This window comes from Nuphar pumila, chromosome 11, assembly GCF_984573655.1.
Source record: "Nuphar pumila chromosome 11, dmNupPumi1.hap1.1, whole genome shotgun sequence".
Lineage (NCBI taxonomy): Eukaryota > Viridiplantae > Streptophyta > Magnoliopsida > Nymphaeales > Nymphaeaceae > Nuphar > Nuphar pumila.
The window spans coordinates 115,823,386-115,847,281 of record NC_143259.1 but is presented as its reverse complement, the minus strand read 5'-3'; the positions used below and the strand labels follow the sequence as shown (position 1 = coordinate 115,847,281).

General features: G+C 39.1%; 1 protein-coding gene across 1 annotated transcript in view; it reads right to left on the bottom strand.

Annotated features, from left to right (window-relative positions):
- Positions 1 to 6,881: 6,881 nt before the first annotated feature.
- The window catches only part of FH (frataxin-like protein), a 36,647-nt gene continuing 19,632 nt past the window's right edge, over positions 6,882 to 23,896 (bottom strand). Inside the window, exons 2-5 of the mRNA XM_089981367.1 lie at positions 12,230 to 12,302; positions 11,873 to 11,920; positions 11,688 to 11,782; positions 6,882 to 7,264 (exon numbers count right to left, since the gene is read on the bottom strand). Coding sequence (XP_089837493.1) covers positions 7,135 to 7,264; positions 11,688 to 11,782; positions 11,873 to 11,920; positions 12,230 to 12,302 — 346 coding nt within the window. The 3' untranslated portion in view covers positions 6,882 to 7,134. The remainder of the gene's footprint in view (positions 7,265 to 11,687; positions 11,783 to 11,872; positions 11,921 to 12,229; positions 12,303 to 23,896) is intronic.

Sequence of the window (23,896 nt, the reverse complement as noted above, 5' to 3'; positions counted from 1 at the left end):
GCTAAATCTTTGCATGCCACGTTATCCACCAACAACATGCTAAAAATATTGAATGCAACCGCGAGGCATGTGCACCAGTTTTTTTTTTCAGATTTGATGTAGAGAAACCACTGCAGCCAAGAGCAGTCACGTTTCTCAATTGGTTTTGGCCTTGCAGCAAAGGATTCACACCCGGAGTATCAAACTCTTCGTTCAACTTGGAGCTCTTGTGAACCAATTTTTTTTTCAAAGGCAAGCTGGGGTTAGCCAGACCCCTACCAGTTATACAACTATACCATTGGGTTTTGAACCTGCAACGACCCAACACAAGGTGACGTGCACTAGCTGCTCTTACCAGACAAGTTGAGCGCGCCCATTGGTGTGAACCACTGCTCTTTTGAGATAAATTAACAGAGATGTTCCCTTGTGAAAACGATGCCTATTAACAAAGCAATTAGCGGCCGAGACATAATGAATGTCTCCCAAAAATAAAATGCCTATGTTGTGCTCCTATTTTTAAAAAAAAATCGAAAAGAGAAAACAAGAACATGGAATATTTTTTATTTTAATCAATAAAAATCTAATTTTTTTATTTTTTAATACTATACGATACATTCTTATTGAAATAACACTTAAAACATTAAAATGTATTAAAATATTGCCTGTATTACCAGTGCCCGTGTCCACCTGTCTGAGCGTGTCCACTCATGACACTAGAGACACCATCAAAATAGCGTGTCCCTGTGACATAGCTGTGCTCAAACAAATCAACTCCCAATAATACAATTATTATACCGTGTTCAAACAAATCCCCCCTAATAGGACACTCTGGCAGTAATATCATATTAGAAACCCCATTGTCCAAGGACCACTCCAGCCTTCATGATATATATATATATATATATATATATATATAGGAGGTAGGACCACTCCAGCCTTCCCCTTGAAAATATTTTAACTTTTATCTCGGTTTTTCTAAAGGTAAATCTCCTTTTTTGCTGCTATTTTCCTACTTTGAGGTGTCAATCTTTCGTGCCAAGGTTTCCATTATTGCAATCTTTTCGTTTATATAAACACAATGTTAGAAATATTTACACAATGTCTAAATGTGTTCTTTTGATAAAACTACCGGTATGCTCATAGTTGAAAAAATTAATGCATCAATCAAATTTATGAGGGACATAAATTTGCCTCAAAAAATTTATGAGTGAAACACCTTTCATGCGGGCAAGGTCAAAGCCAATGTTGTCAGTATCGTTGCCTATCGGCCGATATACATTTCACCCTGAGTCGGCTGTTTTTTAGATAAAATGCAGAAAGTACTAAAAAAATAAGTTTTTATTATTATTTTAATGGTTTTAACACGGGTTATGTTATGATTAACACAATATTTTTTATTATTTTCTAGCCGATGCAGAACGATTCACTTGAGTATCTCAATATCGGCTGATACAGCTGAATCGGTGGCCCAATGATTCAGGGCCAATAGGCACCGGAGAACTCAAACTTTTTTTTTCTCTCCTGCCTCCTAGAGAGTACACCTAGCTTTGACCTTGTGGCAAGGCTCATCGTCTTCGTTTTCGAATCACAATCACCCCCATGTCAGATGAGAGATCACGGTTTCTACGAACCACAAAAATGGAGATCTTATAGATCCAAGGTGTTTGGCATAGTGGGATGGGGCCTAGGCTTCTGGACAAACAATGTAAAATATTAAGAAAAAATGAAGCTTTTGTAGGCTCACAATTGCTAGCAATTCTCATAATATTTTTTTAAGCAAAATGATTGTAATCTCCTTGCAAAATGATGCAATTTTTAAAATACCTAGCAATTTGATAAAATCCTATGCATATTCAAAATTTTGATTCTTAAGTTTTTTAGAACATTTTTATCCCTCCACAATGTGAATGTCTCCAAAATGTACGAACCTCCATAAAAAAAATGGTACAACAAATACAATATGACAAATGTCATACTATATTTGTGAATGTGATCTCCCTGCCTATGCCATTTTTTTTACAAAAACATTCACAAATGTGTGAAAATATTTGCAAATAAGATAGTATTTATTTAAAGGAGGTTTGCACATTTTTTGGACCTTCACAACTCATGGTTGTTAAGGTGTCCAAAATGTGTGAACCTCCTTTAACTAAATATTCTCACATTTGCGAAAAAAATGATAGATGCTTAATCCATAGCTACCTAAACGGAACACACATGTTATGACCAAGTGCTTCTGTTCTATTGGAACCTTCAGTGGCGCTTTAAAAAGGTGCCAAAAGCCCCAACAAGGACATGCTCATCAATTTTACAATTGATTTTAATAGTGTTTTGAAGTGCGGCTAAAGGCCAAATATCGTGACATTCACACACAAATGTTCTAAAAAAGGCACATAAGAGGACATTTGCAAGTACAATACTACATTCACAACCATGGAGTTGTGAAAGTCCTAATGTATTTGTGAATATCCTCTTGCCTGTGCCATTTTTTTTTTTTTGAAGGTTTGCACATTTTGGGGACATTTGCAAATAAGAGTTGCAAAAATGATGTATTTGTGGAGGAATAAAAATATCTTAAAATTTTAATGATCAAAATTTTGAATATACATAATATTTTGTGAAATTGCTAGGTATTTCAAGAAGTACCCTATTTTACAAGGATAGTATGGTCATTTTATGTATTTTTCAAGCCACAATGCATACGTCATGGCAAAAGTCTACCATCAATATCATCTCTACACGTGAAAATAGGGTTCCTACGGAAGCAACTTAACAATAATTGTATGCTTGTTTGTTTGTTTTATTCCCATGAAAGGGCAAGAAGGGGCATGGATTTCTAAAAAAAGTCCTGGCCTTCACATGAGAAAGCTTTCATAGGAGGGAGGCTCACTTGGTGCCAGCATTGCACTTTCCCACCATTATGACTTGATGTTTGTTTTATTCATGGTGGGAAAGGAAAAGAAAAGAACTGCCAGCTCAGCATTTTCCCATCAAAATTGCATGAAACAAAAGAGCCCTAAGGAGGGCATTTGTTTCACCACAAAGCATGGGAAACATGTGGTGGGGCCTGGCCGCTTTCATATGAAACAATTTGTTTGTATGAAAGCTGGGCCTGCAATGCCATGCCATTTCTCGTAACCTCCATTTCCACAGGCTGTAACAAACGCACCTAATGGATCAATCATGTTAGAGAGCTTATACCACATGTGATTGAATGTCCATAAGCATCTAGATTAATGATCTATTTGTTATAGTCAAGCATATGCTACACCAGGCGAATGTTACATCTACTGGTGGTGAACAAACTGCAGAGCGCATCAAAAGTAGTAAGACCACCACCCCCAAGATGAGTTCTCTATGTTCCTGCTTCTCCTATCCCTGGCAAGAAGAGCTGAACCAGTCACAGCATGGCTCCATGAAATCATGCTTCGTGCTTCATATACATACAAGCGAACTATTCTACCTATAAGTTTCACATGTGCATGCCCCAAGTGTTGTTCCAAAATTGGTGAAAGAAAAAACAAAACAAAAATGCAAATTAATATGATCCAAATCAATTTGAGACCACCCCAAAGTGAGATCTGCACCACCATGAGAACATGCTCATGTTTGAATCATGTGGCCATATGTTGACACACGTGCAAGACACCATGGATGCAAGTAGGACCAGGCCAGCATGTGACTAAGTAGCCAATCACTAGGTTGGTGGTGGGGGCCACTTTGGTGGGTCCATCAAAGAAAAACCACCAAAGGAAAGCCAGTATTCAATGCTTAGAAAATGTCTACCCATGTAGACCTCACATTTGCTTTCACATCAATGGTATGGATGGAGAATTTTAGGGGTAGACATGAGCTCTTGATTCTCGTGGGACTCATATGCTTCTTGTATCTGATTTGGTCATCTTGGGGGTCCATTTAGTAGTGATACAGTGTTGAATAGATGGCAGTCAGCCTTCTTGAAGACCAGGTTCAATCCCTCTCTACCAATTTGCTTCCTTTGTGGTGAAAACCAAGACTGAACAAAGAAGGGACCACGATTGTGGGGGCCAACATACAAATCCCTCTATCAAATTGCTTCCTTTGTGATGAAACCGAGGCTGAACAAGAGAGGACCAAACTTCATGGGTCCAACAAACAAACAAAAGAGTTTAAGCTCGTCCACAAGCTAAAGCTGCTGAAGTCTCTACATCTTTTAAGTGGGACTCAATGTCGTTGTCATATACATCACAAGAGGAAAAGATGGGGCCCCCCACTCGCATGGTAGCAGATGCATGCATGGCCAGAAACTGTCCAGAACACTTTTTTTTAGTGAAAGAAACAGTCTGAAGACTCTGAACACTTAGAGACGCGGTTTTGTGAAACCACCGTCTTCTACTTTTATTGCACACGCGCACACACATATATATATATATGGGTAACTGAAATGTGTAAAGCAGAGAAATATGTAAAAATAGGATTTTCATAGGTTTTTTTATTTTTTTTAATCTTACCGTATGAATGTGATCCCGATGCTTTGTTTTATAGAAACTTAGATAATCGGATCATAGTGACAAAAGTTTAAAACAGTAAAAAACTCGGGAGATTTTGAAAATGTTCATAAATCTTGCATTTTTTTTGGCAAAATCTTGGCAATAAAAAATAAATTAAAAAATATTTTTTATAGGAAAATATAAATAAAACACATTTAAAAATAAAAATCTTTTTTGGGATTCTAATCGAAATTGATTGGTTTTATGATTTCTTCAGTTCTTTTAATTATTCCATTGATTTTGATCATTTTTGTTCTTTTTTTAGAAGTTTCCTGTATTTTTCTAGTTTATTACAAAATATCATAAGGTTTTCCTTATTGAGAAAATCCAGGGACTATATCTGTGACACTGTTGAGCACCGTCTGGATACAATCACTCCTCACAACTCATGCACCAATGCAATCTCATTAGTATAGTCAAGAATCAAAAGGATAAACAAAATTGTGACTCCAAGTGAAGATTTTTTTAAGACAGCTCTAATAGCAATGTTTACAGTTCATTGGGATATAAGAGATCCTTGCCGTATCAAATGCCACATGTTTTTTTTTTTTATGACAAGGTGCCCTCGCTGAGAACCGGGTCACTTAATGAGCCCGCCCCCATGTGAGGTAAAACCCAGGTGGGTCACCGACACCCAAGCCTTTACGGATCCCACCAGTTAAATACCACTTGTTTACAATAAAGAGAATGGAGTTTCTTCCCTTTATTCGAGCAACCAGACAGAACCATGTCCAGTATGGTTCCTAATCCTAGAGCTCCATTGTGCCATATCTCAGCACCCTTTAAGCACCAATGGAAAGGTAACAACCATTTCCAGCATCAGACATTCACCTAATCATTTCAATTAGCTGTTTCTAACCCATGTAGTTTCCAAAGATTCTATCCTTTTTGTTTTTGTGGTTATTTGTGTAATTAACTAAGTGTAGACAGTACCAACATCATATTTCCAGCAGTTAAGCTTCCCCAGTTGCTAATTTTGCTACAGCCAACATATATTATTCAAACAATAAGGAATACCCACAAATGATGCATTTTAAATATAAATAATTGAATAAACTATGCCCAAGCAAGAAATAAAAGAATCCAAAGTACCAGTTTTACCAGGCAAGCAGATTATGGGCACATCAACATCCAGAAAATGATTCCACATGATTCTCAGGTCCTTTTTTTCTTGTATGTGCATGTGTTCGTTCTCGCATGTGTGTGCAGTGCATGATGCTTCATAGCTTGAAGATGAGGGTAAAAAGTTAGGGTTGGATGTGGCCAATACCAAACAGATTCTAATTAGGATTTGGATTCATATGGTGAAAACTCAACTAGATCAACTCTTGTACATGTAAACGGATTCAGATATCCATCAAATCTGGATATTTGTCGGATTTGGTAAAAAAAATCAAAACCATATCGGCATCCGAGATAGAATATGATTTTGGCTAACCAAATGCAACTAAATGGAATTCAATTCGGTCTGATATCTGATAAAATCCAATTCATTGACATCCCTAGGATTAGCCTTGTCAGAGAGGTCAATGTAGTCACACCATGGAACGCCCACTAGCAGTACAACATTTAAACAAGGACATCCACAGTACGAATTTCATCAATAAATCATAGTCACCACTCACCAATATGATATTTGGAAGATATCAATTGCAATTTTATCATGAAACATAAATGATGTTATTAACATCCATGACTTTTACCATAAATGATGTTATTAACATCCATGACTTTTACCACTGCGGTGGTTACCCATGTGGTCAGCGGGGTCCTGTGTCAAGCTGAAGGCCCAGGATCGAATCTCACTGGCACATGGGAGCTGCTGTGTTTTATCACAGTTGGTGCACGTAAGGCTGGGTGGTTATGTCCTCAACTTGGAGTTTTAGGTCGAAGGGAGGTGGGCCCATTAAGTGGTCTGGTTTTCAGTGAGGGTTATCCTTCATCATTAAAAACAAAATCCATGACTTTTGGTAGACGATAACAAATAAACAACCTCTTTTCCTAACAATTTTGAAATACCATGGTGGTTCCCGCACCAGTTGCCACCACTTTCTAAAAGAGCAAAACTCATTCACTAATTGGTCTTTGAAAATATATCTTTGACTGCATTATTTATGAACGTATTAATTAAACTGACACTAATGGTACAAATAATCAAAGCACCATCGTGATATTACAAAATTTGTAAGGCACGAATAAAAGAAAAAGGGTGCAACTCAGAAAAATGACTTTCTAATCGGTCCCCTACCATCTAATTCTAAGATGAAAGGCAATGGTGGGACCAACAACCAAGATAGCATGTTTAGTCCTTTAAGCATAAACTTGCCTCTTAACTTAAAGGATCCAAAGCACCATTCGCAATATCTAAATATCAAATTAAATAATCTGTCATATCTGAAAGCAGGCTTATCTCAATTCCCACGAGTTGCACTAAACGACGCAACTCCTTTACAACCAGGAGGCAGGAAGACAAACAAAATCTTTATGTTAGCTAAAATATCAAGGCAAGTTCATGCAACGATTGGCCAACCATGCCAGTCACATCAAGAAAAACATGGCTGATATTTCAAGCAGCAGCCTCAAAGATATTTTCATTTACAACAGCTAAGCCATGTAAGAAATAATACTAGGAAAGACTAATGGATTTACCACAGAGCTCAAGCAGCTCAGTTTCTAGAAGAGCCAACAGGTTTTCCCTTGTCCGCCTGTAAACCCAGCCATTACTTGCCCCATCCCAATCAAACCTTGATGGCCCACTGCAAGGAATTAAATGGTAAGCTGAGTGATGATAAGCAAAAGATGGCAATTTGAGCACAGATAAGTTACACAATCTATATATCAGAAGCAACATGAAAACTGTCCAGATCTAAAAACAAAAGGTACAAACAAATACTTTGGTTAATAATGCTTTTGCAAAGGTATTATTGAAGGTAAAAAATGGAATGAATCAATCAACCAGTCTGCATATACATGTACCCATGCTATGTGCAGACACTGTTCCCAACTCATGAATTTTGCACTTAATTGAAAGCAAACACAAATAAAGACATCAGCAATTTGATGTCACGGTCACATTCATTTCATTTTTCTGCTTCATCATGACATTGGTGCAATCCCCTCAAAGCGTCTAAGGACCATGAAAAGAATAAGTTTGCCGTTACCCATATCTACCCTTCCACCATGAAGCAGATTCAAGACTAGGTAAACGTACAGTTGAAAAGCTGCTTCATGATTAGAATTGAATGTTAAGAAGCTCAGCTTTCAGGAGCCAACCCAGAAACCAGTAACCCAACAGAATGGAAGCTCCTTCCACATATATCTTTCAAAATTCTCGTATGGAATCATCAAACTTTCCTTAATCGCTTTCATAAGTCATACATGCATACACACATACAACAATGACAATCTAGGGGCTTTAAAGCTCAAAGCCCACACAGTTATTGGAGAAGGTTCTTTAGTTCTAACAAAAGCTTTTTTAACCTCCTGAAGAACAAAATGGGTAGCATCAATCAAACAAAAGAAGGAAATCAAGGTAGCTGAGAGAGAATTGAGGTATTGTTAAGGGGGAATTTGATTTGCCATCCCCATGCGTTCACGGGTAGCCCAGCACATGGGCCCCCACACACATCTGTTCGGCCACGCAAACCCAGGATGGGCGGATGCATTTCTGGTGCATCCCGCATACGGGAAAACAGCGTCCGCCACTCCCATCCCACCCAAAAAAAACTGAAAGCAGAAGAGGGAGGACAGGACAGCGCTGGACGTGCTCGATAAAAGAAATTTGAGGGTGCTGGACAGGGCAGGACAACGCGTCCTATCCTGTCGGCGGTCAGTACAGGACTCACTTTCCTGTCCATGCGCGTCCGTGAATCAAGCACCCCTTAAGGGAACATGGATATCAAGAAACAAACAAGAAGATAGAGAATCATAAACCACTTATTTAGAAAGCCCCATCAAACAGAGAAGAGAAATATCTTGCCTTAGAGATTAGCAAGATGGAAAATTTATGGTAGACTAAAATATGCAATACAGTCGGTTCAAACCTAATAAACACAAAAATGGGAACTCTTAACTGGAACATATGACTCAATTCCATTAGTAGAAGCCAAACAGAGGAATGACTGCTTCAAAAGTATCTAGGTCCAAAATCAACCACAACTCAGAAGAGAAAGCAGAGATAAAGAAGCGCCACCGATGTATCAGGCAGCCTGACCTGGCATGGGCCAGGTTCAGCTGGGTTTTTGGCCCAGACACAAATAGGATCAAGCTTTGGCTCAGCCCAACCTATTGGCAGGTCAGACTTTACTGGGCCATAGCCCACAAAATAGCATCTGGCCCAAACAAATTTAGAGGCCAGGTCAGCTCATTGCCCACCCTTAAATTTATACTGAAAAAGATACAGGCCCAAGCCTGCAGGAGCAGATCGGTTGGCCCATGGACCACATAGATGCCCCACAGTCTGGGATTTTTTTTTCCAAAACAGGCTTAGACCCTTGGCTGGCCAAGCTTGACTGAGCCATGGCTTGTCAAGCAGCACAACACCCCACCCAATTCATAGGCTCAGCTGGATCCAGCCAGCCCATTGCAGACCCTAATTATTATGGATAATTTGTCCAAATTAAAAGAAAAATGTCTAAAAGTGTTGATCCTTCCTGATTCAAAGTCCAATTACCCAATTTTATTATACATGCAATCTTAAATAAAGGTAGAGAAGTTCAGAAAAAATAGATGATTAACCAGTGTTGTGAAAAGCGTTGAGGCGTAGAAAGGCGCTCCACCAAAATCTGAGGCGAGGCGTAAGCCTCGAGGCGTAAAGCGTAAGCCTAAAAAAAAATTAACTTTAAAAAATATCTAAAATTATAAATAAATAAAAAATGCTTTATTGATGAAGCAACAACCAACAAGAAATAAAAAATCTCAAATAAATACTGAAAAAATATGAGACTAACATGTAAAAGTAACATTAATGCAACAACTTGATCTATGTAAGTAAAATATGAGCATTCATTCAATAAAAAATTAACATTAACAACGAAATGCATATTAACATTAACAACATCATGTCATAATTAAAATGGAGCCTGATTCAGAGTTTTTGCCCTTGCAGGGAGGGGGGGTCTGGGGGCTCCCCCCGGTGCGTGTCCCGTTGTGCGTTCAGCGAGCGGGGGTCCAAGGGGGCCGCCCCTGGCGGGGGATCTCTGAGGGGCAGCGCCCCCCCCCCCCCCCCCAGAAGAATTTTTTTCTTGGGCCCTGCTTAAAACAATAAATGGCAGGGGCCTTGGCCCCTGCCTGACAGGGACCACAATCGGCAGGGGCCAAGGGCCCTGCCTGCCGAAATAAATCGCACGACAGGGGTCGTGCCCCTGCTTGATGGAGAGATTGAAGAGAGGGAGGCAGACACGAAGGAAAAAAAATGAAGGGGGTCAGAGAGGGACTGCGAGAGACGACAGAGAGAGGTGGGAGAGGCCGAGACGAGAGGTGAGAGACGAGAGAGAGAGGGGCTGCAAGAGACGAGAGAGAGAGAGAGGGAGAGACGAGAGAGAGGGGCTGCAAGAGACAAATTAGGGCCCCCGACCCTCATTAGGGTCAGGGATAACATTTTAATGTTGGTCAAATGAGAGCTTTGACTTTCATTTGACCAACAACATGAGGTGTGCACGCCTCACGGTGAGGCGCGCCTCACCTCGAGGCGTACGCCTCAAGTCGTATGAGGCGTACGCCTCGATGCTTTTACGCTTCATGACTGCGCCTCAAGGCACAAAGGCCCTTGCCTTGAGGCGAGGCACGCTTTTTGAGCCTTGAGGCGCGTTTTTAATAACATTGTAATTAACTAAAGAACATCAAACAAGGAAAAAAACACATGCCAAGAGTATCAATGGAAGAAGCACAGCGAAACCCTAAAATCATGTTAACAATGTCAAAATTGGCAAAATAAATACTCCACTTTAAACATTAAAAATGGAAAAAAGATTAAAATTAGCAAAAGATCCAGTCTTGCTAGGCCAGACAAGAAGAGATCCATTTTTAATCAAGTTAGATAACCCGCCAAAGAGAGTATCTTTCACTATTTAGTGAAGTTTTACTTTGCAGCACCACCCTAGTTTAATTTTGCATGTTCTTCAACTGATTTCAGGAATACTTTAATTACAGCCATTAAATTTGTGCACCTTCAAGGATTGTATGTATAAATCCTTGTAATAAGACTAATCCCAGTGATAGAGAACAGTGATGAATTTAGAGATTTACAGGGATATTTTAGGTGTTCAGTTGATAGTTGTGATTAGGAGTTTTCTTCTTGAAGAGATAAATTTCCCTATTTTATAGCTAGTTTACACCACTAAATTCTTTATGAATGATCTTGTTCGGCCTCACAGTCATTGTTGCAGTTACGGGCAGATCAGCAATGTGGCCTCAGTATGGTTGGCTAGGATCTTTTCAACTAAACATACCTGGTACACTAGGTAATCAAATGGTCTAGACCTATGATGGACAGAATAAAAAATGGTATTGAAGAAATTAAAAGTACGATATAAGAAACTCTAGGCATCTTTACAAAAGAAAGTAAGGAAAACCATCATCTTACATGTGCGAACAAAGAAAATCAAGATCACCCAGTCAACAAGACAACCAGGGAAAGGTGGTGCGTGTGTGTGGTGGAGGGGGATAGTCATTTCCAAAATTACCAAAATGTCATATCTTATGCCAATATTATGTACTTTATTTTTTTCCATGTCACATTTTCAAATTATTAAAGACTATGGTTCCATGCCATCATGAGCCACTTTAGTTTTCCATGTCATCTTTTAATGATTATAAGTTTATTTATGCCAGATAAACTTCAAGCAGGATTCAGTTTAACTGAACTAATGGAGCATCAGAATACTTGCAATCTGGCTGGGTCACTCGTAGCTCAACCTAACAAGAGAAATTCTATGGTGGTCAGTCTCGCAAACATACATTTTTTAGATCCCTGCATATCAAACTATGATGCATAAACTACCAAAAAAGAGAGAGCAGATGATGCATGCATCATGAACCAATGGGAATTTGAAAGGGAGGAGCAACGATATAGCACAATTATTCATAACGGTTACATCAAACACAGAAGACATGTGCTGGATACTATGAATGTAACCATAAAACTTTTTTTCCTCACAAAAGTTTCATTAGCAACAATACCTTACTGGAGAGGACAACCATATTTGCCTATTTGGAGTTTGTTTGTTTATGACATAGGTACCAAGATTCCCAAGATTCAAGGTTAAAACTTCATTCTGGCAAATGCACATATGGAATCAGTTAATGTAAAATCACTGTAATATTGAGAGAAACAAAATTTGTAGTGTCATCAATAGGAAGTTTACCCCATAATCTACATCAAACCCATCGATCTGATTGACATCACCGTACTCCTGATAAGCATTCAATTAATACCAAGTAAACATACAAGACATCTATTAGAAAAGAAGACTAATAAGAAAAAGACAGAGGAAGAAACAAACTATCATGTGACACTGGTATGAAGCACTAGTTTGGACATGTTGATGTAGCTGTTCAGAAAAATCAAAGCCCTAAAAGTGACTTACAGATCTACATGAAACATCATTTTATATCCTAAACAGTTGATACAAGAAAGTCCAGGGGATGATGCAAGATTATCAATCAATAAATGAAGCAGTCTTCCAAATATTCAACCGAGCACCATATGAATGAAATTTTACCTCAAGCTTCTCTTGCAACTCGTGGATTGTTGCATCAGCTAACTTATGAAATTCATCCTCCTGTAGTAAAGAACTGAGTGCAACATTAATTATTAAACATATCTAAATAACTTGCTATATAGTATAAACTTAAGACATAACAACATAAAACATGATTATAATAGTGCTAGAAAAGATGGTTCCTCACAGTTGAGGGATATGCTTAATGCAAGGCTCAAAGGTTGTGCAATGCAATAAGCACCTAAGTCAGCCAACTACTCATATGTATCCAACTGATATATATATATATATATAGTCAATCACTGAAACGACGGAACGAACTGAGAGAGTTGTTTAGCTTTGTTGGCCTACAAGGCCTTCAACTAGCTTGTGCCCACCAAGACACATAGAACTGCGAGGGATGACTGCCTTGTTAAAATATGTAATATCATATAATATCTCATATGTAATCTCATAGGCATCTAATCTCATGTAATATTTTCCTTTTTTCTAGTTAGTTTTTGGTTTAGTTATTTCTAGTTGAAACATAACTAGAACTAGCTAAACTCACCCCTTTTAGGACTCATTTAGGCTTCACCTTTTTTACTAGTCAAAAAGGTACTTTTTGACCAAGTCAAAAAAGGTGCAGCTTCAAGGGAGCCGTTAGACTCCCAACGGCTCTAATAGAGCCGTTGCCGTTGGGAGTCCAACGACTCCCTTGAGACTCCTCTCCTTCTCTCTATAAATATGAGAACCATTCCCCTTGTATTGTATGCTTGTGGTGTAGGATTTAATCCTAATCTCAGAAATTTATTTTTCAAATATTTTGAATAACCCTTTTTTGGGTATTGTGTTTATTCTTGTGTTGAAGCTCTCTTTGTGAACCTTTATGGTTCTTGTGATTCCTTTGTGAGAACTTGTTGAGAGACACTCTTGTTGCGGATTGTGCTTTCTTCATGGTATCAGAGCCATCAGTGGATTTGCATTGGAAAGCGTGCCATTCAAGTTTTCTTCAAGAAAGTGAAGATTTTTTTGAAGAATTGGTAGTGAAAGCTTTGAAGGCTACTTGCTCTTGTTCTTTGTGGTGGAATATTCTCTTCTCTTTCTCTTTCTTCTCTTCTCATTCTCAAGTGTGTAAAATGGATGATAATGATAATGTCACCGTTAAGCCCATAAAACTCAATGACTCAAACTATGTAACATGGGCTTCTATCATGAAGCACCTTATTTGAGGAAAAGCAAGGTTCTAAAACCCATGACTCGGAACTCGACTCGTTCTTTATTGACTCGTGACTCGGCGGGTCAACTCGGTGACTCGGACCGGGTTTTGTTAACTTTTGATTTTAAAAGAAAAACAATATATAATTTGTCTGAAACCATGTTTTTGAGTAAACATAGTCTCCAAATGTCTGTAAGAATATAAAAACAACTGCAAAGAGCTATAGAGGTTTGCTTGAATAATTGAATTTGATATCTATACAAGCACTTTGACTAATTCATGACTTGAATTAGAGGATTTGGTCACCATGAGTTCAGTCTGCTACTACCTAAGGTTCCTAAAATGGCCAATCATATATGCTAGCTTGTTTTAAAAGTTTTAATTCCCTCTCTAACAAATCCATAAATGTAAAATAGGGATATATGTGCATATTGAAAGTTTACAGAATGCCCAATATCAACATAAATAAGCAATTTTCTCATGTATAAAACTATGCAGGAAATATATTAATGGCACAACTATAAAAAGACTACTAATATTTGAATATGTACAATGCCTGTTCACATAACAAATGGATGATGAAACCTAAATGTGACTTTCCATAGGCATAGTTGACCCTCCATATATAGTGAGAATCATTTCTTTAAAATATTTTGCTAGAATAAGTTGATAACACAGGGTGAACAGTAGTTCGAACAACATGGCGATTTTATTCTATGGATTTAAATGCTTTTTTATCTTTAAATGATTTTTATTTTCTTTTTTATACAAAATCTGGGGGTAACCCTTGTTAAAATATATGTACTTATATATTTCGGAACTGTAATTTGAAACTCAAAAAACAAATTTCAAACATCCCAAAACTCGCCCGAGTCAGGCCGAGTCAAGCCGAGTCAGGCCCGAGTTTTGGCAAACCGAGTTTGCCTTGCCGGGTTGACTCACTGGAGGGCCGAGCCGAGCCGAGTCAGCCGAGTCAACGAGTTGACTCGGCGAGTTTTAAAACACTGAGGAAAAGGTCTATGGGGATTAGTAGATGGAACCGACGAGGAACCTAAAATAATCCTCATCAAAGAAGGAGGAAAAGAAGTACCTCTTTCGGAGGTAGAAAAAGTGAAAGTCATCTTCACATATAAGAAAAAGTGGAAAGAATGGAGAATGGGCCACGCCAAGATCATGTCTTGGCTTATTTCTAGTGTTGATATAAAGAAGTGTTCAAGCTTTGCAAAATTTGAACACGCAAATGATGCATGGGATTATCTTAAGAGAATGTACTCTCTTAAAGATATTGCCCACATATGTAATATCCAAGAAAATGTTCATAATATGGTTCAAGGGGATAAAAGTATTAGAGAATATTACAATAGCCTATCTGAGCTATGGGAAGAATTGGCTCTCCTTGAACCAAAGTGGCATTGTCTACAAGACATTGAACTTCGCCAAAATCAAGTAAATGCGGAGCATTTTTTTTAATTCATTAATGGATTGAGGTCCGAATTTGAATCAACCAAATCCACTCTTCTTCATCGAGGAAAGGTTCCCTCTATTGAGAACACAATTGAAGAGCTAAGTATGAAAGAAAATAGACTCAAGAAAAGAGTCGCCAAAAATGATGATGATTCAGTTCTAGCCGTATCTAGACCGGGTAACCATATTCGCACATACAAACCTCCACATATTTGGAGGACAAATGATGAAAGGCAAGGAAGCGACTTTGAAGGAAGGAAAATTATTTGCCATTATTTCCGCGAACCAGGACATGTCAAGACTTATTGTCCAAAGTTGAAAAAGCCTTATGAAAAGAAGGTAGCTTCTGTCGAATCTTCAAAAGAATCAAATGAGGCATTTATTGAAAACATGTCACTAACTCCGCTGGTGGAGGCACTGCAACCACTTCTCAAAGGAACTTCCTCCTCTGCTGGAGTCGTCGTCTCTTCTGTTGGCATCTCCGATCCCGGTAAACCTCTATGGCTTCTTTACTCTGGTGCTTTTTCATATGACACCAAACATAAAATTACTTTCTTAATGTGATAACTCAAGTGGATCTAATGTTTTTACTGCGGATGGAACAACTCTTGAGATAAAAGGAATATGGAATTTCAAAAATAGCTTTCAAAACTCAAAAGGATTTTGTATTCCAAAAATTAGATATATTCCTAAACTTAATTTAAATCTCTTGTCTGTATCTCAGTTAACTGACCATGGGTGTAATGTTTCCTTCTCTTCTCATGATTTGTCGAGTACAGGATCACCAGTCAGGGAAGCTGATTGGGGAAGGCCATAGAGAAGGAGGCTTGTATTACATGATTTTTTTTGAAATACCCAAGAATACATTATACTATAATGTTCAATAATTAGGCTTGGATCTTTTGCACCAAAGATTTGGTCATCCTTGTATGTCCAAGGTTCAGTTTTTTTCCAACAACAACAACAACTACGCCTTCATCCCAAAACAATTGGGGTCAGCGATATGAACCAAAAAAGAAATTCATTTTGGGTCTTCCACATGAATCCTTTTCCTCCAATCATTTCTATCCAACGCCATGTCCTCGGTGAGGTTCAACGCATTCATATCCTTTCCTATCATCTCCATCCAAGTCTTCCTAGGCCTACCCCGACCTCTTTTAACTAATATATTTTCCCATTTCTCCAACCTTCTAACTGGAGCATCATTAGGCCTTCGCCGAATATGTCCAAACATGAAAAAAAATTATAATCTTGAAACTTTTAAGTGTGAAAAATGTATTCTTGGAAAAATGAAAAAACTACCCTTTCATGAAAGAACCTTTGTTTTTACTCGACCACTTGAATTAATATATTATGATGTTTGTGGTCCTGCACCGGTTATGTCAAAAGGTGGTTTTCTGTATTATGTAATTTTTTTAGATGACTTTACACGATATACTTGGATTTACTTTCTTAAACATAAGTCTTAAGTGTTTTCATTTTTCCAAATATTTCACAATATGGTCAAAAATTAATTTAAAAATGATATTTCAATATTTCGTACTGATTCAGGGAGAGAATTCTTATCAACTGAATTTAAAGAATATTTGAACTCATATGGGATTTCACATCAAAAATCTTGTCCCTATACTCCACAATAAAATGGGTTAGCAGAAAGAAAGCACATGCACATTATAGAAACATCTAGAACACTACTATTCACACATCAAGTCCCTAAAGTTTTTTGGGCCGAAGCTATTTTAACTGTTGTTTATCTTATTAATAGAATTCCCTCATCCTCAATAAATAATATCTCTCCCATTGAAAAACTTTATAAACAAATTTCAGATTGTTCTAGATTAAGGGTATTTGGGTGCAAATGCTTTGTTTTTACAGATAAGAATGATAAATTTTCTCACTGTGCTATCCCTTGTGCCTTTTTAGGATATGCAAGTCATCAAAAGGGCTACAGGTGTTTTGATCCTAAAAACAACAAATTATATGTTTCAAGAAATGTATCCTTTCTAGAAAAAGAAAGTTTCTTTGAAAACAAAAACTCTACTGAAATAGATGAGTATTCCTTCGTGTTAGATCTAGTTCCAAGGGATAGTGAAAGAGAAATTGATTTGGATGATCAGATAGATATGACTGATTCTGATCCAGTTAACGACAATCAGAATTGCATTCAATACTCTAGAAGAGGAAACTTAGAAAGACAGTGTGCCCTGGATAAATACATAAGGGAACAAGAACATGCGTCTTCATCTAGAAAATTCACTAGTATCTCGAAAGTTCCTGAAAAGTGTGTGTCATAAGAGTCTTTTTTCACCAAAACAACAAGCCTTCATTGCCTTAATTCATTCCTATGAAGAACCCTCCAGTTATGATATAGCCAAGGATCAACCAGAATGGGTCAAAACTATGGAAGTCGAATTAGAAGCCTTAGAAAAGGCAAACACTTAGACTATTCAAGATCATCCTCCAAACAACAAGAAACCTATTGGTTGTCGTTGGGTGTACAAGGTAAAAACTAAGAGTGATGGCACTCTTGAAAGATTCAAGGCCCGGTTGGTGGCCAAAGGCTATTCCCAAGAATATGGAATAGACTATGAAGAAACCTTTGCCCTAGTAGCTAGAATGACCACTGTTAGAATCCTAATAACTCTTGCATCAATAAATGATGGCATATTTTTCAAATGGATGTTAAAAATGTTTTTCTAAATGAAAATTTAGCTGAAAAAGTATACATGGACCCACCACCGGGAATGAATGTTCCTAAAGGAAAAACCCTTCGCCTAAATAAGGCTCTGTATGGTTTCAAACAGGCCCCAAAAGCTTGGTATGACAAGTTTAATAAGGTTATGCTTGATTTTGGTTTTCGCTTTTGTCTTAATGACAGCTTTGTTTGTTAAGAATTCTAATGCAGGTATTATCATCCTTCTACTCTATGTTGACGACATGATCATCATCGAAAGTGATAAACAGGGAGTTTATGATATTAAAAAATTTCTCAAAACACATTTTGAAATGAGTGATTTGAGTTTTTTGAAATGATTTCTTGGTATAGAAGTTGCATACTCATCTAGGGGATACTTGCTAACTCAATCTAAGTTTGCATTGGATATTATTGCCAGATCAGGTATTTCAGATAAAAAGCACGTTAATACTCCTGAAATTGTGAATATCAAAATGAAGATTGATAATGGAGAACCACTCGAGAATCCAACTCCATATAGACAACTTGTCGGGGCTCTATCGTATCTATCCATCACAAGACCTGGCATTGTACATGTTGTCCATACAGCCAGTCAATTTCAGCATGCCTCAACTTTTGTTCATATGGGCGCAGTTTTGTGTATTATTAGATACATTAAAAATTCTATTTCTCGAGGTTTATTTTTATCTGTTTCCTTTAATTTAGAACTGTTTGCTTATACTGATGCAGATTGGGATGGTGATCTAAATAACCGCCACTCAAATACAGGTTTGTGACTTCTTGGAAGAATCCTTGGTATCATGACGATGCAAGAAGCAACAAAAGGTCTCTCTCTCGTCAATAGAAGCTGAATATAGGGCAATGGCCACAGCCACTATGGAATTAGTCTGACTTCGACGTCTACTTTCTGATATGGGAGTTGAAAGTTCAAAAGCATCAAATCTGTGTTGTGACAACAAGAGCTCTATCTATATTGCAAGCAATCGGACATTCCACGAACGCACCAAGCATATAGAAATGGACTGTCATTATGTATGATAGGAATTTTTGCGCGACACCATCAATCTTCCCTATTTTGCTTCAGAATATCAGTTGGCCAATTTCTTCACCAAGCCTCTCGCTGCTCCTAGATTTAACTTTCTCTTAGGCAAACTTTCGGTTATCTAACCGTAAGTTTGAGGGGGAGTGTTAAAATATGTAATATCATATAATATCTCATATGTAATCTCATAGGCATCTCATAGGCATGTAATCTCATATAATATTTTCCTTTTTTTCTAGTTAGTTTTTGGTTTAGTTATTTCTAGTTAAAACATAACTAGAACTAGCTAAACTCACCCCTTTTAGGACTCATTTAGGCTTCACCTTTTTGACTAGTCAAAAAGGTGTTGCTTCAAGGGAGCCGTTAGACTCCCAACGGCTCTAATAGAGTCGTTGGGAGTCCAACGACTCCCTTGAGGCTCCTCTCCTTCTCTCTATAAATATGGGGACTATTCCCCTTGTATTGTATGATTGTGGTGTGGGATTTAATCCCAATCTTATAAATTTATTTTTCAAGTATTTTGAATACCCCTTTTTGGGGTATTGTGTTTATTCTTGTATTGAAGCTCTCTCTGTGAACCATTATGGTTCTTGTGATTCCTTTGTGAGAACTTGTTGAGAGACACTCTTGTTGTGGATTGTGCTTTTTTACATGCCTCATCTCGGGCTATTTTTTTTCTCCGTTCGGGATGTCGACGAGACGGCAGTGTGAACTCCGTGAGGCTAGCTGGCAATGATTCCCCACATGTTTCAATGGGGGGTGGTCCCCACATGCATGCCGATGACCAACATGGCTCCATACCCTATCCATGGGGATATAGGGGACCTGTTCTTTTCTTCTTTTTTTGAGCTTTTTCCTTCACCTCAGTTTCGGGGTTAGTCGCTCAGGGAACCAAAGCAAGCAAGGCAACTAAAATGAAGGAGTGATAGCGACCAATAAAGTGAGGGATCAAAGCAACCGAGTGGTATAGATTAAATAAGGTGAGACTCCTAACCGGGAGATATGTAAAAAATGCCTGTTGAGACCTCGGAGAATGCCCGAGATTTGTCGTATCCTGGTGTATGAGACTTAAAAACCCAGCTATACAACAAAAAAAATCTCTAAGAAAAAGGATTTAGGTATCCTACACCCAGGGGTAGTGAACTAAGTGAGGAGGCACTCGTTAAATGACATTAAAGGTTGCCCGAGTTCGTGTTCTACAGACCAAGGAGATATAGACATATAGCAGGAGAAGGGTAACTAAAGGGCTAACCCCATTATAACAGTGCTATCTGTATCCCTGAGGAGCTGATATAGTTAGATTTAAGCTCTCTAGCCCTTAGTTAGCCAGTCTTGCATAGTAGTATACCTATTGTGGTGATGCCCAACAGTATTTCTATCCCTTATCTGCTCTGGAGTCTCTCTCCCTAACAGGCTCGAGGGGGATGCTTACATTAATGCATCCTCTGTCTCTCATCCTAATAGGATCAAGGAATGCCTGCCTTAGTAGTTTAATTTGTACCGCTCGGTCACTTTGCTCCCTCACTCTATCGGTCGCTATCGCTAGACTCCTAACCGAGATATATGTAAAAAATGCATGTTGAAACCTCGGAGACTGCCCGAAGTCTGTCATATCCTAGTATATGAAACCTAAAAACCCAGATACACAGTAGGGAAAAGCTTTTAGAAAAAAAAATTAGGTATCCTATACCTAGGGTCGTATCCTGGTATATGAGACCTAAAAACCGGGATACACAATAGGGAAAAGCTCTTAGAAAAAGGATTTAGGTATCTTATGCCCAGGGATGGTGAACCGAGTGAAGAGGCCCTCGTGAAATGGCAATAAAAGTTGCCTGAGTTCGTGTTCCACAACCAAAGGAGATATAGACTTACAGTTACAGCAAGGGAAGGGTACTCATTGGCATACAAATCCACTATGTCAGAATTGTCTTCTCCAGGTGCCACATTCCACCTAAACTTCTTAACTCATTCTTAGGAGACATGGCAAGTGTCATATCTGCCTCGAACAAGACAACATCCACATGCTTGAAAAAACTTCACAAAGTCCACTTAATTGAGTCTCTACTGACAATCCCATCTCACCAAGTCAATACAACATCGATAATTCATTAGATACTTTTTATGAATGTCAACTAAGTATCGCAAGTAAATGGATCACAGTTGTACAATCATTTGATAACCAGAGTCGTTCTTTCATAAATGATCACTATGAGTTAGACTCAATAGAATTTTATCAATCCTTTTTCTGTCATTAAGGTGGAGATTCAAAAAACACCACCGCCCCTAGCACTAATGCTTAAAGAGTGTTGCCTACAAGAGAAGTTGTAGGAGCGAGACGAAATTCTCATATACGGTTTATCAGAGGAGGAGTCCCTTCGGTTCACCTATCTCAATAAAGTATATGATTGGTTCAAAGAGCATCATGAGATTCAAGTGATTGCAGATGATGTAACTAGTAAATATGTTCTTCCGCATATCAATATATTTCATTGTTTAGGAGGAACAACTAAGTTTCAGGGGTTTCACAGGCGGGTAAATCTTTCTCCCTTTTTTTAGGGGGAGAAATCTTTCCCCCCTGTGACCCTCCTATCAGAGTGAAGAAATACACACACACACACAGTCTTTTACTTTGTTGATGCGCCTAATCCGAGCCCCCTGAAGGGAGAGGCCGGGTTGCAAGCAAGCCATTCCCTCGTTCCTTCCCTTTGGTCAATCACACAATCGCTCTTTCCCTTCAATCATACAGTCATGCCAGCCCTCCCTATCGGTCAGGAATATACTCTCTCTCTCTCTATATGCCTTTGTCGAATCCTACCAATCTATTTTATCTCCCCCTCTTATAGACTAAGGCCAACCCTCTCCCTTTTTATAGTACAAGGGGTCGGCTTAGCTTAAGAGAGGGAGATGTTATCAAGTAGGATCTGAAAAGACGCCTAAGTCCTAACTGATAGATATATAAAAAATGCTTGTTGAGACCTCTTCCCTCAGGTAGGGTGGTCACAAGGGGGAAAAGATTTCTCCCCAAAAAAGGGGGACAAAGATTTACCCGCCTTTGAAACCCCTAAAATTGAGGTGAAGGAAAAAGCTCAAAAAAAAAAAAAGAATTGGTCCCCTATATCCCCATGGACAGAGTATGGAGCCATGTCAGACATCGACATACATATGGGGACCATCACCACCCCCATTGAAACACTATGTTACAGGGATTCGGCTAACCAGGTGCCGCACCCGCATCGACGCGACGCGATGCGGGTGCGCGTGCGGCACCTGGTGCGGTCAACCCGACCCTGGGTGCGGTCAACGCACCCAGGGTCATTTATGTAAAAAAAATGAAAATCAGAGGGAGGCTCGCCTGAAGAAGAAGAAGAAGAGAGGCGAGAGGGAGCTCACCTGAAAGGGGGCCGAAGAGCGGAAGGACCGGTGTCGGGTGGCTCGCCAGACGTGGGGTTTGCCAGCGTCAAGTGGCCGAAAAACGAACGGGAGAGAGGGAGCCCGCGGCGGGAGGAGAAGGCGAGCGAGGAGAGAGAGTGAGCAGAATGGAGAGGGGAAAGCATATCAGGTCATGCTGAACATGAGCGTTTTTGCTCTTGGCCATCTGATTTGCATTTTAAAAGGCTAAAAAGTCAACAAACCACGTGACATTCATCCAAAATGCAAACAGACGGCCACGATGTGTGCATGAGCAAAAACGCTCATGTTCAGCGTGACCTGATCTGCTTCCGCGTGGGGGAGGGTTTCTCCCTGCGTGCTTTAAATAAGCACAGGTTTGGATCAGGGTCGGATCTGAATCCGACCTGGATCCAATTTTATTTTATTTTTTTGCCGCACCCCCGCACCCATGTTTTTTAAAGTGCCGCATCCCCGCACCCGCACCCATGTGACATAGTTGAAACATGTGGGGAATTGTTTCCAGCTGACCTCCCATAATTAAATGTTTCCCAATCATTGTCAGCTTGTCGACATCCCGAACTGAGAACGGACAAGTCTGAGCCCAACCATAGAAAGGATAAAATCTTGCGAGAAAAAATCCTGACCCTCACAGGTGGGTAAATCTCTCTCTCTCTCTCTCTCTCTCTCTCTCTCTCTCTCTCTCTCTCTCTCTCTCTCTCTCTCTCTCTCTCTCTCTCTCTCTCTCTCTCTCAGATCCTACCTATCTATTTTACCTCCCTCTTATAGACTAATGGATTGGGGCAAAGACCTGTTAGCGTCTGAGCCAAAATAGGTTGTTACAATAGTTGACCGAATCTCCAGGAGGGTGTGCGATGAGGCGAACCTAAGGGAGCTTTCTCGTGTGCTTCCTAAGATGAAGTACAGAGAAGTAGTTGAACGAAATAAACAACATGTCCAATATCTAATCAGGAGTCGGGGCTGTAAGATTGAGCCCTGAGTCAGGCTTAAGAGCTGGTTCAGGCTCAAAAGGTAGATCAGTCTTAGAATTAGTATAAGGAAAATGATCAGGCTCAAGATCAGAAGATGGCAGAGGATCAGGATCCAAGGAATAGCTTGCTCCTACGGTTGGCATTATTGAGAAGGTTGTCTCTCTCTTTTCTATCAATTAGAGTCGAGTCAGGGCAATGTGATCACAAAGGAGTCTTGGGTAAGAAAAGAAACAAACCCAAACAAAAGTATACAGGTGGATTGAGACTTATTCAAGTCTTATTACTAGGTGCTCAATTTGGAAGTTCTCCCAAATGAGTTAAGCATATCACATGTGATAGTTGTTAACCAGTACGAAATTCATCATTTTCCAGACTTTTTCTTTTTAAGGTTTCATGGCGTATGGTCGCGCACAATCATTTTGGTAGCTAAGCTAGCGTATAGAGAGTAGTATTGCAGGTACACCTGGAGATGGTGCCTATTTTTTAGCCTTTCTTGTCTTGGATCAAAAGACCAAGATTAGCGTTCATTTAAAAAGAGCACTGAGAAGCTTCTCTTATCGCTTACAACGGCTTCATAAAGAAATGGAGGCATTGAATATAGAATGGAATTGCAGACCACCTCCCCTTGGTTAGTCACTCGTTATGTCAGTTTATTAAGAGTAACTCACTTCTTCTAACTTCCAAGACGTGGGGCAATCCGCTAAGGATTAGTCCTCTAAAAGATGAAGGGCAAAATGAATACGCAATCCAGCAAAGTGTGTGTGTGTATAAATATATGTCTGAAAACTGGTTCCTCCTAACCATCCATGTGGTCTGGACAGTGTTGATTTTTTATGTTTTGATCTCTGTTTGGCAAATCTAACCCCGCGAAGTGTTAAGCATGATTCCT